This window comes from Lemur catta, chromosome 12, assembly GCF_020740605.2.
Source record: "Lemur catta isolate mLemCat1 chromosome 12, mLemCat1.pri, whole genome shotgun sequence".
NCBI lineage: Eukaryota > Metazoa > Chordata > Mammalia > Primates > Lemuridae > Lemur > Lemur catta.
The window spans coordinates 8,888,725-8,903,215 of NC_059139.1; the positions used below are offsets into that span (position 1 = coordinate 8,888,725).

At 37.9% G+C, this 14,491-nt stretch overlaps 1 protein-coding gene across 1 annotated transcript in view; it reads right to left on the bottom strand.

The window, feature by feature from the left end:
- DNAH5 (dynein axonemal heavy chain 5) overlaps window positions 1–14,491 on the bottom strand; it is a 193,791-nt gene that overhangs the window by 78,185 nt on the left and 101,115 nt on the right. The window contains exons 46-51 of the mRNA XM_045565937.1: window positions 13,855–13,997; window positions 12,999–13,133; window positions 5,398–5,520; window positions 4,998–5,211; window positions 3,515–3,738; window positions 1,493–1,691 (exon numbers count right to left, since the gene is read on the bottom strand). Coding sequence (XP_045421893.1) covers window positions 1,493–1,691; window positions 3,515–3,738; window positions 4,998–5,211; window positions 5,398–5,520; window positions 12,999–13,133; window positions 13,855–13,997 — 1,038 coding nt within the window. The remainder of the gene's footprint in view (window positions 1–1,492; window positions 1,692–3,514; window positions 3,739–4,997; window positions 5,212–5,397; window positions 5,521–12,998; window positions 13,134–13,854; window positions 13,998–14,491) is intronic.

Genomic DNA, 14,491 nt, shown 5'->3' on the forward strand with positions numbered 1-14,491 from the left:
ACCACATAAAGAAAAAGTGAAATTGGGTCTATATAAATTCACTAACAGTTAACATTAGTAACAGGAAAAAAAGTGAGTGACACCTTAGTTGAATATACCAGTAACAACTTAGATATTCACTGGGCACTAGGAGAGCAAGTGGATCTTCCAAATCTTATAAGATACATAATTATTTTCAATTAGCTTTGTCCCAATATAATGGTATATTAACCTTTTTATGACAAGATAAGGATATTGGTTTAGCATAATAATCATCAAGATTGACCTATCCGCAAAGCTCTCACTAATCAAATTTCAATAGTCAAAACTCTTTCATAAATGCTCCACTCAAGCTTTGAGAAATAAAATGCTTTGAAAACACAAAAGGTTAAGTGTTTGCCTCTAGACCCTTTCCTACCCCAAAAAAATGCAGCCATTGTGCTTTGTTCCTTGAAAGTTATAATCTAATCATTTTGCCTTCTGAATTAGAAGGAATAAAATACAAAAATTCTAATTACTTTGTAAAATACCCTTGCCCTTACAGGATTTAGGTATATGTTTGACCTGACTTAAAATAAAATGTATGAGCTTCTTTCTGGAAAAGGATCATTCCAACTGCATAGCCAGCAATAAACATCCTTTTGCAATTGTCACTCAGAAACTTTTGATAGATCACATGTATTGTTATCACATCTACTGAGGGGCTTTCTGGTCATATCTAGTCGTTTAAAAGATATAAATGATACATTTTTAAATATGTAAATTAACTTAAAATCTATCTTCAATATTAGAATAAGTTATTACATGAAAGAAAAATACTTTACTTAAACCCAGTTAATTCTGAGGGAAAAAAAATTGGAGCACTGCTTCTTTTCATAAGAAAGGTAGTATATCTCAATTTTTCCTGGAACCATAACCACAAAACTTGCCTCCACATCACCCACCAATCGTATTCAATAGCTCTCTCATATAATTGGAAGTTTTTCTTTTTCTTTTCAACATGCAGGATGACCTGAATAATAATTATTATGGTTATTTTTGCTACCTTTCATTTGGCATTGACTATGGCCACAGCCTACCCAAGCCATTTGACATAGCATTTCATTTATTCCCCACAGTGTGCATGATGCACATGTTAATATTTCCATTTTTATAAATGAGGAGAATGAGGTTCAAGAAAGTTCCAAGATGCCCAGTTTATGCGTGGTAAATTCCATCCTCAAACCTACCTCTATCTGCCAGACTGCAAATCCTGTGCGCTCTCTCCTACCCCAGACTGCCTCCCAACTCGACCTTAATATTGAAGCATGACATGCATAAAAATAGATCATCTTTGCACTCCATGAGCACGCACTTATCCACTCATGCTATAGTTACTGAGCACCTCTTACATCCCAGGCTTGTTTCAATAAAGTTTACTAGACAGAAACTCAAAGTCCCTGATCTTCTTTCTTCAGATTTCCCTACTGGGGACTCCTTTTGGGGAATTCCACGCTCTGCTTCAGTGGTTTACCTGTAACTTCAGGTGCATCTCTCAAGAAATCCACAAAATACGTGTCAATTCCACAGTCCACCAAGAGTTTTTTCTCTTCACCGAACTCCTCCTCTACCAAACTTACTAAAGCCTTATCAAACCAGGTCACATCATCAGACACTGCAAAGCGATCAGCTATGACACGCTTACATTCATGCTTCCATAGCCTCAGCAGATCCTGTTGAAAGTATAATTAAAATGAGTTATTAATTCCTATTATGCTATAATTAGGAATTCAAGTTGACAATACTGTAAAGTGTTATCTTTCCTGATACAAGGTGCAACACTTTAAAAAGTTAGGATTAAAATATACTCAACTTTACTTCAAGTTGGTCTCATTAAAGTATATTAAATAGAAAACGGAGTCTATTCATTTGCAATCTCTAAATTAAAAAGAAAACATTCTCAGACAAAAATATTAAAATATCTCTAATCAACCAACAAATCATTATTCTACGTAAAATTCTTAAATTTGTGACAAATGAGTCTTTTTGGATAATATACCTACACTCTTGGGGCTAGAGCATAATATAACATATATATGAACAACTTTCATGTATACAATTGAGATATTACAAAGGTATATTTACTTAACACAAAGTGAAGAAAATTTGTGACAAAAATCTGGATTTTCCGAAAAAATCAAGCACCTAGTCCAGATGATTCAGAGCCCAAAGTTAACTGAAAGTTGAGGAAATTAATTACTCAATACTCCTGTCCCTATAGCAAGAATAATAAATGTTTGTCTAAGCTCGTTATTTGGTATGAAAGACTGGTGAAATTTTCGTAGTTTGGTAACATTTTGCAGGTTAGAAGGTCTTTAAGCCATAGTATTGCTAATGATAAAATGCTATTTGGTTGCCAGAATATAAAAGGAGTTAAGTAAAATATATTCAATGATTCAGTTAAGACAAAAGTTCATGATAAAGCCAATTATGAGAATTGTTTGTGCTAATTGAAAATAAGCACCAGAAATGACTAATCAAAGAGTAATCTTTTGAGATCTGAATTACATTAACTTGTAAATAACTTTGAGGAGAAAAAAATCAAGTTAAAATGTCCACTGCTGCTAAACTGACTCAATTCTGTCTGTAATAAGGGGAGTGAGTTTTTCCAAAATATCTAGTCTTCAAGAGTCAGCAAGTATGGTTACCTATACTGCAAGCATCTGGAAGAGTTGGGGTTTTTTTGGACAGTCAACACTTGATGTGCTTAATGACAGTTTTGTTGATATTTCAACTGTTTCTGTGTGTTTATATGGAGAAGTCCCCTAAAACTCATTTGCGTAATTACCTCCTCAGCTCCAGAAAGGCTGAAAAAGAGGCCAACCCTGCCTTGTTCTGAGTATATAGGATATCTATCCTTTGGGAAAAAAAGAAACACTGGATTTTTACATAACATTCTTGTAACACTAGGAACTGTCACATTCAAGGGTATGTATAAATGCTCATTTTTCTATTAAATGACATTTCTACTCTGCTGCTTCTCTTTAATTTTACCAACATACATAATTCTTTTAGTGCATCTAGCTACATGAAAAAGAAAGATCATGGATGATGAACAACAATTTTTTTTTTAATTTTGGGTGTTTATTTATAAAGATAATTACTTTTTAAAGTTAAAATGTCAAGCTTAAAATATGAAAACTATTATATAATAAAATCGATAGTGATTTTTTCCATCATTTAGTATAAGAAAAATATCTTCTTATGGTAGAAAAATAAAATCAATTGTTTCTTTTATTCTAGTCATTAGAAAATTATTGTGCAACTATTCCCTTAAACATATACTTAATTTAATTGGAATTTTTAATTGAAATTTTCTGACATATTTACTTTTTTCCTTATTTATGTTAGTTGAAAAGCAGTAAAGAAAAGAATATCCATTCTGAAACATCCCCACATATTTTCCTAGGTCAAGTAAAAAATAAATTGATAAAAATATTTAGGATGTATGATCAATAGCAATGTTATTTATTTTTCTCTCTTAGGTATCACTTACATCTGGTTCCTTGATGACCTCTGAAGTAGCATTCAGCATTCCCTGCCAGATTCTAGAAAGATCTCGAAGGTTAAATACATAATGGAATTTTGCAGGGGTAGGGAGCATTTTAATCTTGGTCATCTGCCATAGCCGGCGTGTCAGGGGTACCAATTTCATCACGAAATCCCTGACTTCCTCAGAAAAACCTCTTTGGGTACAGTAGTAGCCTACCCCAATCACACCTGAAAAGGGGAAAATCATAACATTTTGACCAGCCATTTAAATAACCTAAATTAAAATGAAAAGCATTATAATGTGGAGTTTGCACAAATGTCATTACACATTTTAATAGGTAGCCACATATAAAAGAAAATTTCACTAATGTTCTCTTGCTGTTTCAAATGCAGTACCCAAAAAGTAGTTATAGGTTTAAGTAAGTCAGCATTCAAAATACTGAAAATTTGGTTAAGAAATACTACTGAAAACTCTGGCTGCACTAATTCAATATTATGAAATGGGTAACAATGATAAATACCCAAAATTGCCTTTTAAAAAAAGATTTCTCCATTCTGTTGTTGCCTTTTTATGCATTATAAAATACTGTAATTTACATTATATATAAAAATTTCCAGGCAATGAAGAATAATTAAAATTGATAGCAGTCATTCTTTCTGGCCCACTTTACTTCTCCCGTGTTTAGATAGTTCCCGTGTCAGTTGGTTTCCAAACCTTACCACTGCTGTGACAGAAGGGAGATGACTGCCATACTCCACTAGTCTGGGGCACTCGATGACATTTTAGTCTGCCAGAAATTAATTAGTGTAATCCTAATGAGTTTTTTCTCAGTAGCAGTTTCAGAGATTGTAAACCAATACTGAACACAAATGTGCTCCAAACGTTACACTCTTTTCTGCAAAGAGTAATTCCAAAATCAGTCATAAGTGAATTTTCATTACTCAGTTAAATACGGTTATTTATTGGGCTAGTGGTTCTTCAGTGAAATTATCTCTGAAATGCTACATATTTAATCAAACAATAACTTATTTTAATCCTGTAAATTACTCTGAAGAGCAGACTGTGGCTAATCTCCACCCTTTGCACCGTTATTTCTTTGGCAAAAATCATTATATGGGTTGATTAAAGTATCAGCTACATAAACTGATACATAGCAATTCAGACTGCAAATATATGTACCCATAAGGAAACAATCTCATCTATGAGGAATCTCATCTCCATGTTCATTTAATGTTTAAGCTTCCTGTTTAATAAGCTGGCAACAGTTAAAGAAAAACATAGGTAGAAAAGATCTACCTAGTCATCCAATTCATACATATCTATAAGAAATCCCTATATGAAATGCAATATATGACCTGAAAGTGATGGGGGCTGTAGACTAAGGAGCTACCCGGTGCTTTTTCTGTGTTGACCTCATGGGGGAGATTTCCCATAGGAACACAAGCAGTGCTCTTCCCTCCCCATGCCCCACTGACACTCATTTTACCAAAGATCTTGTCCATGGAAGCATCAGAGGGCAACGTGCAGTTAAATATGGAGAATTGTCTCTTGAGTCTTTGGGGTATGTCATTGCGCCCACCCCCAGGATGGATCATGGCTGCCAAAAACTGGATGTCCACAATGCTGGTAAACTCTCCGGGCTTCTCCAGGTTGTAGAATCCGTTTTGTTCCATCAGCTGTCGTACTACCTCATTAGTAACCTAAGAAAGACAACTTTCACAATGAAAACATCATTCCTTCATAGCCCCAGAACCTAACCCCTTGAGTGTTTTTAAAGAATGGACTTCACTGGAATTCAGGAAATGCATCTTGAAAAAGTAGAAAAATATATACTCATCAAAGAATAAACCAATGCTGAAATAAAATACGTAATAGAATCAGTATACCTGATCTCCCCACTCATTGATTATTGGCATATTCACATCATCAATAAAAACAGTCATCTTCTTTCCTGCAGGAGGACCATATGTTGTACCCATGCGTTTATCCACATAGCTCTCTATTGTCCTCTGTTAAACAAGAAAGCCAACAGGAACATCTGTGAAAATATCCCCTAAGACATGGTCAGTTACTTTAAAAAAAAAAAAAAAACTGAGAACCTTTGACTTGACAGGGATTATTTAGGAAAAAAAATTACCCCTAATTCTGGCAAACAAACCCTAAGGTACCTAAATTATCTTGTATAATGTTCACAACCTTTGAAAATCTGATTTAATTTAGGAGGAAATGAAATTCTGATCAATGTAAATTTTGAATGGGATGAGACTCTTCTGTCCACTTCTAAAGGTTTATTTTTGCCTTATTGCATCTCTGCTGATGACACTATAATCCCCATTATTCAAAGGTTCCAGCCCTGCTAAAAGTCCCTATAATCAGAGACAAAGTTAAATAGGGCCACTTTCCAAGAAGTTTCCTAGGTCTGTGCTCTGGGCTGCATAACCTGTCATGGTTTGGAGGCTGCAACTGGCTGCTGTAGCCTGACACAATCCAGACCCACTGCTATGGGGCAGATGTACCCACATTAAATCACTTCTCATCCCACAACACAAAGTGAAGGACAAAGCCCATTTGTGTCCTCTCTCATTTCTACATTCTGAGCATAGGTGGGACAAGAGGAAATCATACTGTGCTCTATAAAACTTTCCTGGCAATATGAAAAAGATTGTTAAAAATGATGGAAGGGGCATTATAAAGGGAAGGAAGGAGGATGTGGGAAAAGGACCACAGACTCTTAACTGTGGTATTGCCATTTCTATGGCAGTGCAGTGTGGTTTGGAAATCAAGCAGTCATTCAAAATGTATGCATTCAGTCTAGCACTACAAAGAAAACAGCAAGGGCGCAGACTCTAGAAGCTTGAAATCCTAAGACCTCATTTCATTCCTACCACTGTAGGAATCTACTGATGCATGATTTTAAATCATGTTACAGATGATGTATAAATACAGGAGAAAATGGAGGCATATTAAAACAAGATGAATTCTTTTCCTATCCAAGAAAACTTTTCTCATTTCATGATAAAGAGCAAACTTGTTAAAAATGACTTTTATACCCAAGATATAATGACAAAATGAGACCAAGATATATGCAAAAATCTATACATCTATCTTTGGAAATCTTCACAGTAACTGTAAATTGTAAGTTTACATCATCATTTTAATGAATAATAGCAAGTAATGTGAAAATTTTTCACTATTTTTAAATAGAAGGAGATACAAATATATTTCAACTCATTCAATTACAAATCTATAAAACAGTAAAATGGCAAAAAAGGATTTGATATGCCCCTGACATAAAAGCAAACTGTTTAATGTACTAGTCTAAATTTAGCTCTACTTTTCAATGTATTTAAATGCATAAGCCAATTTAATAAATAATAATCTCCTGCCACCTCCTTATGGGCAACTAGAGCATTCTAGACATTCCCATGTCTATTAATGAGAACTCTCTGGCACGTGAAGATTTTATGTCTTGGTGGAGCTTTCGAAGAGCTAAAAAGCCTTAGGTGAGAGCGTTGGACTAATACAGAGTAATACACACACACACCTGCACTTTCTTCCCCTTCACTATGACCTGAATTTCTTTGAAATGATAGGAAATCACTAGGAAGCTATATATGGCATAAAAGAGCTAAATTTACAAAAGCAAAAACAAAATAGTGAAAAACACTAAGTAACTTGTGAATCTGGAAGTTGAGACTTCTGTTTTTAGAATTGCTGCCCATTCAATAGTTACTTAACGAATTTTGGAGTTTGGTGAGACCTCCTACAGCCCTGAAACACAACACAGGTTGCAAAGCCTCAGCAGGGCTCAGAGGTTGTTTTCTCAGCCGCTGGGGGGAGCCACTGGGAGGAAAGGCAAGGCAGGCTCTCCAGACTGGGAGGGCGGCTCGTGGGGGAGGCACCTGTACGCTTGGTTGCTATGGCATCCCAGGCTGGGATCTTCCCCACCTGAGAACCCGCCCTAATCCCGCAGTATGGCTTTCCTGCTGGGGGATGGGCGCTCTCCCAAATTACCACGTCTCAGACCCCACAGCATTTTCCCAGCAGTTCTGTCCACAAGGGTTCCCTTGCCACCCAAGTCCAGCTCCCAAACCTCCCCCTGTGTCCCTCAAGAACCGCACCCGTCCAATCCGGGAGGCACCAGATCCAGCCTGCTTGTCTGACCCTCTGGCCTCCAGGAAATGCAGGCAGGCAGGGAGCTCCCAGAACAGGCACCCCAAGTCCACTGCAGGTGGGTGTGGGCCCCACTCTGTGGAAAGCTCAGCCTAGAGTACGCACCAGCTGGGGAGAGGTGGCTCCTTGCCAAATTCTCGGCTCTGACTACTCTCCCGGTTGGAGTGGGTGGGAGAGGGGCCGCGGTTCCCCGACAGATCGCCTGAACGTGCCATGCTTGGCTGCTATGGTTCCCTGGGCTGGCCTCCCCGCAGGGGGACCCACCCTAACACAACAGCACAGCTTTCCTGCAGGGTGGATGGGCGCTCTCCCAGATCGCTGTGTCTCCGACCCCCACAGTATTCTCCCACCAGTTCTGTCCACGTGGTCTCCCCTGCCACCTGAGTCCAGCCCCCAAAGCTCCCTCCTGTGTCCCCCCAGTAACCTGCTGAGTCCAGGGGGCACAGCACCCGGCCTGTGTGTCTGACCTGCTGGCGTGTATCTCCACAAAACACCAGTGGGCAGGGAGCTTCCAGATTAGGTGCCCCGGGACCCCTGCAGGTCCTCTGTGGAAACTTCACGCTGCAGGATGCGGTGGCCGTTCGCCAAATTCTTGGCTCAAAGTCACTGCTCTCCCGGTTGCAGTGGGTGAGGGAGAGGCAGGGAGGATTAAGGTTCTGATGAGAGTCTGAATGGAAGGAAGCTGCCTCTCCGGCCTCTCTGCTCACTCTCCTTGGGGGGGAACCCCACACAGAATGCCCGAGTCTGGGATCATGCAAGTTCTCCCCACTATGCTGTGCTGGCCGCAGGGCTTGGGCTCGTGGGGCTGGAAATGCTTCCCCCTCCCTCACCCCTTCACTGGGCTCCGAGCATCTCTGAATTTGATCCTCGCTGATCTCTTTTCCTTTATCTTCTTCCTTCTCTGCTTCACAATTTCCCTCCACGAGGTGTCCGGCGGCCCCGGCACGTCTCTCTGTGCCCCACACCTTAGCTGTGTCTCCTCTCCCCTCTCCCTTAGCTGAAACCAGACTTTCCCTCCGGGACAGTCTGCCAAGCGGTATACCTAGTCAGCCCCCCTCCCTAAAAACGTAAAGATATTTTATCATGTCTATGTGTATCTCTATATGCTAGCACCTAAATTGTTTTTCATGCATATTACATACAATTAAGTGGAAATATAAAATATATTTAATTTTAGGTGTCCATATATGGACTATTAACTAAAAGGTAAAAATGGAGAGTTACACTCTTTATTAAGAAATCTACTGCCTAAATAGTATCTTCCCATTTTACTGTAAACCATTAAAACCAAATGAAAATAGTCTTACACTAGTAATGGTTAAAATGTTCAATAGTATATTACAAAAAGTAAGACATATCAAAAATAACATGAGAATACAATAATATAGAACTAGAAACTAAAAATAAAACAAGTGCACTAAATGATAAATCAGCCCTTTGAGTATGAATGGGGATAAAGAAAAGCCACTGGGAGGAGGCATGGGGTGCCTGGCACAGCAGGGCATAGGGACACCTGGTTTCTAGCGTAGGTTCTGCCACCAACTAACTGAATTCAGACGGTACTCAAATCTCCTTGCACAGGAGTACGTGAATATTAACAGTAAAACCTGATATTTTAAGAGAGCTTTACAATGAAAAAATACTTTTACATTTTATCTCTCAGGATTCTCCTCTTGAAAACTAGCCTTCACACACTGTGCTCTGAGGAGCCAAAAGGATTTTCTGCAACAAGAGGGACCCCTGCAGGAAGCAAAGATGAGGTTGGAAGGGGCCCCAGGGGCCCAGCTCCAATTCCACCAAGGCAAATAAAGAGTTACCTGTTTTATAGATTAACTCCTGCATAAGATGTCATTTGGAAAAGGGGTACTGAGTCCAGAAAAAATTGTGGAATTTCCTTCCAGGCTCTATTATTCTCATTTAAAAAAAAAAATAAAACCTATTGCTATGCAACCATTTGCAAGATGGTTATTGTATTCAAAACACATGAAGATTATTTTTAGAAGAAATAAATCTTTTCAAAAATTCTCTCAGGTAATCTTCACTATCTTCTTCTCACCTTTCTATATTTAAATTTCTAAAGCTATGCATGGATCACTTTCAAATATTTAAAAAACAATAAAACCATATTAGATTTGGAAGAAAATGAGGCATCCCTCTTTAAAAACTAACTGAATTCCCTTAACCAAAAAAATGGGGTGACTATACAATTTTTGTCTAAACCAGACACTTTTGATAGTAGCAGGGGATGCTATTAATTATTAGTCTGAGACAATGGAAGTAAACGAGACAGTCCCAGGCAAAGAGGGGCATATAGTCTTCCTACTGATAAAATATGTGAAAGTGACACCACCATGAAAACAGCCTGTCGAGTAGCAGACATGTGTCCTTCACTGGACCATGTGCCATCATGGCAACAGCCCAGGGGTGGGTAGTATCTATCCATTTTCTCATCTGCAATTTCAATTTGGTTGAGATCCAGATAAGTGGGAGACACAGAGGCAAATGCTCTGCTCCATCAGCCCTGTTTAGTATGAATGACTGAAAATTATAGTGAGAAAGTTAATTACAGCAGTTTGGCTAATTGAAAGCTTTCTAAAACTAATGAGTCTTGCTTAATAGAAAGCCCTAATGCTCAGCCGTCAAAACAGGCTCAGGCACTAAACAGAGGAGATGATCCAGTGATGCTTCTGAACAGAAAAAGAAATAGTGATGCGTTGACTCCACCTTAACATTGAAGGGTAGGAGGGAATCGGGTTGAAGACTTGTGAATCAGACGATGGGACCCTAAAGAATATAGATTTTTATGTTTTCAAAGCCTGCTTCATTATTCTTCTAGTTGTTACATTAACACTTCAATATGGTACCACTTCTAAAACTTTATTATATGGCTTATGAATTTGTATATCAAACAATAAATAAGTTTTCTAGATAACACATTGCTTTTTCCAGGAAATTAATAAATATCTCATGTTAAAGATACATACACCATAGATCTTTATTACCTTACAGAGGTAAATGTCACAGAGTTGGTAACAAAAATACAGTGGCAAGGCCTTGTCCTATAATAAAGAATTTGGCTGGTCTTTGTCTGTGGTTCCTGGGAGAGAGCCTTTAAACCCTGGAAATTTCCTGAGTAGTAGGAATGTCTTTGTTACTCAGAGGGGCCCCTCAGACCACTCATGCCAGCAAGACCAACCATATGATTAGTGGGTTGGGGTTTTAAGTCACATGGTATCAGCTGACCTTCTGGGAGAGGAAGGAGCTTGGAGACTAAGTTCAATCACATGGTCAATGATCCAGTCAAGCATGCCTATGTGAAGAAACTCCAATAAAAACTCAGGACCCTGAGGCTCAGGGGAGCTTCCTAGTTGGTGATATACATGATGTCTGGAAGGTAACACATCCTGGGCACAGAGAAAGTTCACATTTGCTACCCTCCCAAACCTTGCCCTATACATCTTTTCTTTGGGCTGATACTTGTATCCTTTATAAGAAAATTGTAATAGTAAGCATAGCACTTCCCTGAGTTCTGTAAACCATTCTAGTGAATTATCAAAACCAAGAGGTTGTGGGAACTGCCTAATTTGTAGCCACTTGGGTAGAAGTGTGGGAGGCCTGGGAATCCCTGAGCTTGTGGCCGGTGTCTGAAGTGAAGGTAGTCTTTTGGGGGACTGTGCCCTTAACCTATGAAGTCTGCACTAGCTCTATATAGTTACTGTCAGAATTAAATTTCAGGCCTAATGATTCAATACAGTCTCAAGAAGTGTGTGACTAGTTAGTTAATTACCCTCATATAATTAAAAAAAAAGTCACATTTTTGATCTAATTTTTAAAAACCTGTACCCTCAAATAATGCTATAATTATAACCTTTAAAGAGAATGTTCTACTAAACTAAAACTAACAAAATCTCTAAATGTAAAATCATCAATGGAATATGCATAATGTTAGCATCTTGCCAGCCTAGGGTAATTAAATGTACTGTTCCCAAACACAAAACTGCCACTGCTGAGTCACTGCATTTGGGGTTCAGCTTCCATCCAGACCTTCCCACCAAGACACTGAATAAATGGTATTCATTTGATAGAAGGCTGGCCAGTATTGGAAATTCCATCTCTACCAGAGGAGTATAATAAAGTTGAAAGTCTTATTTAGAAATTCAATCAATGGTCTTAGTGTATTGGCACTCATCTGTCACCAATTAAATTAAGTGATAAAAAGTCATAATTTAGCTGTGCCCTCAACAATTTTCATTGTCCTCATATTTTCATTCCAACAAATAAAGAACAAAGTTCATCAAAAGCAAAGTTCTTTGGATTTGGATTTTCCTAAAAATTTCCCTTCCATTTGCAATTTATGAAATGTATCTTTTGGTAATGTATTAATGTTCTAATAAATATATGATGGATGATTTGCAAATGACTGAAGGATGGACTGATGTTTAGGATTTCCTCCCTAGTTTCAATAAGGTCTTACACAATTTAGAACCAAGAGAAAAAGAACAGATCAGCCACTGCAAACCCAGGTCACCCCTGGGAGATTCACTGAAAAAAAAAAAAAAAAGCAATGCAAATTTGAGGGTTTTTTTTCACTCCTCTCTTACTGGATAGAGTAGAATATTTCATATGCTAAGATTCTAGGATTTTATACTTTGTTACAACTGAGCAAGGAAGCCATGGCAGAATGTTAAGTCAAGGAACAAGATGCAAGTGGTAATTTCAGAAACAGAGATTGGAAGAGGTATAAAAGCTAGACTGGAAGAGAATTAGACTTGAACTGAGAATAGCTGGGGATTCTTCCATGCTAATGTGCTGGTGCGGAATCGTAAAAAAGTGGGTTACATAGAGGTGGACAGGGAACATGAAGAAAAAGGAGGAGATATGAAAAGCCTTAACAGGCCTTTGAGGCCCAAGCAAGACAGACCCATCAAAGATGACTCCAAAGTGTTTAGTCTAAAGGCTAAAGTAATAGGAACACCCTCAGAAAAGCAGACCCTGGGAAGAGGAAGTAGATGTAGGAATAAATGATATTTCTTTCAGTTTTGGATTTTGCATGTTCACAGTGTTTTCTGCATAGCTATTTTAAACTCATAGCATTGAGGCCTACAGCACCTTTATAAGCTTTTTATTTCTCCATAATTTAACATTATACATTATAATCTTGCTAGAGAGACATCCTATTGCAGTTGAATAATAGAGAGAATAGAAAACATACTATGGCTATGAAAGTTCAGATGATGCAGAATAGTAAAGAGATTTGAGCCTCCAAAACTGATCACCAACGTGGGCTCAATGAGCAATACCAAAGAGCCAGTACCTGAAACATCAGCGGGGTGGTGGCAGAAGAAAAGTTCAGACTCTTGATCATGTGACTTTCAGGATCGTATTTTGACATAAATCCTTTGATTATGACTGTTTTGGCTGTTCCTTGTTCGCCAATTAACAGCACAGCCTAAAATAGAGAAGAGAAAGAAATCCAAGAAATGAAATAAAATGATTGTGATGGGCTGAATTGTGTCCTTGCAAAATTCACATGTTGAAGCCTGAAACCCCAGTACCTCAGAGTGTGACTGTAATTGGAGATAAGGTCTTTAAAGAGGTGAACAAAGTAAAACGAAGCCTTTAGAGTGGGCCCTAATCCAATCTAACTGGTATTCTTACATGAAGAGGAAATTTGGATACACAAAGAAACATCAGGGATGCAGGGACACAGAGAAACACCATGGGAGGACACAGCGAGAAGGAGCCATCTGCAAGCCAAGGAGAGACGCCTCTGCAGAGCCCAAACCTGCCAACACCTTGATCCTGGACTTTCAGCCTCGAGAACTGTGAGAAAAGAATTGCTGCTGTTTAAGCCACTCAGGCTGTAGTGCTTTGTTATGGCAGCTCTAGCAAACTAGGTCGGTGATCAAAAAGCAAGGAACTATCTTTGGAAAAATAAGTGAAAATTTGCTTTCTCTCAGCTAATACAGGAGAAATAATGACTTCATCATGAATTAGAAATATTCAACTCTAAAATCTTACTAGGAATAATAAAAGAAGTATATTACTTTATGAAATATCTTCATTTATTCTAAACAGCAACATAAAACCTAAAATATATGCAGGATACTTCATGTTTTCAAGTGGTATTTTAAAATATGCTACTTTTAATAAAAGTTAAAAAGCCATACCTTGCCCTGTTTAGCAATGGTGTTAATTAGAAAGTCAGTCCTCACATTGTCAACATTTGGCACCAGAATGGAGCCATATTCTGGGGTGGTGTCAGCTGGATACACATATTCCTGGGTACACGTGTTCCAGTGCATCCATTTACCTGAGGTGAACAGAGAACATTTACATATTCAAATTAATAATTTAACGCCTAATTGTAATGAGCAGACATCCTTGAAATCTTAGAAGGTCACCTTCCAAATACTCCCCATAAAATAAAGATCATTAAAATTAGAGATCTAAGTATACAAGAATGTGTTAGCTCAGTCAAAATTTCCCAAGGAACAATTTCAAAGTAGTACTATTAGGAAATATTAGGAAGTATTTTAGAATTGTTTTTAAATATATAGATATTCAATAATAGAAAGTGTATATGAAAATACAGAATAATAGTAGCATGTACCTGAAATCATTAATCATTTTAAAATGTCTAATCTCACAAGCTTTTCATTAGGCAAGAGATCCTAGGATATCATATATATACATACATATATATAAAAATAATATATAATGATATATATGTACTTTATATATGTGTGCACATACAAATATTAATAACCTTAAAGTGTATATATAGATATAGAGATAGAGGAAAAG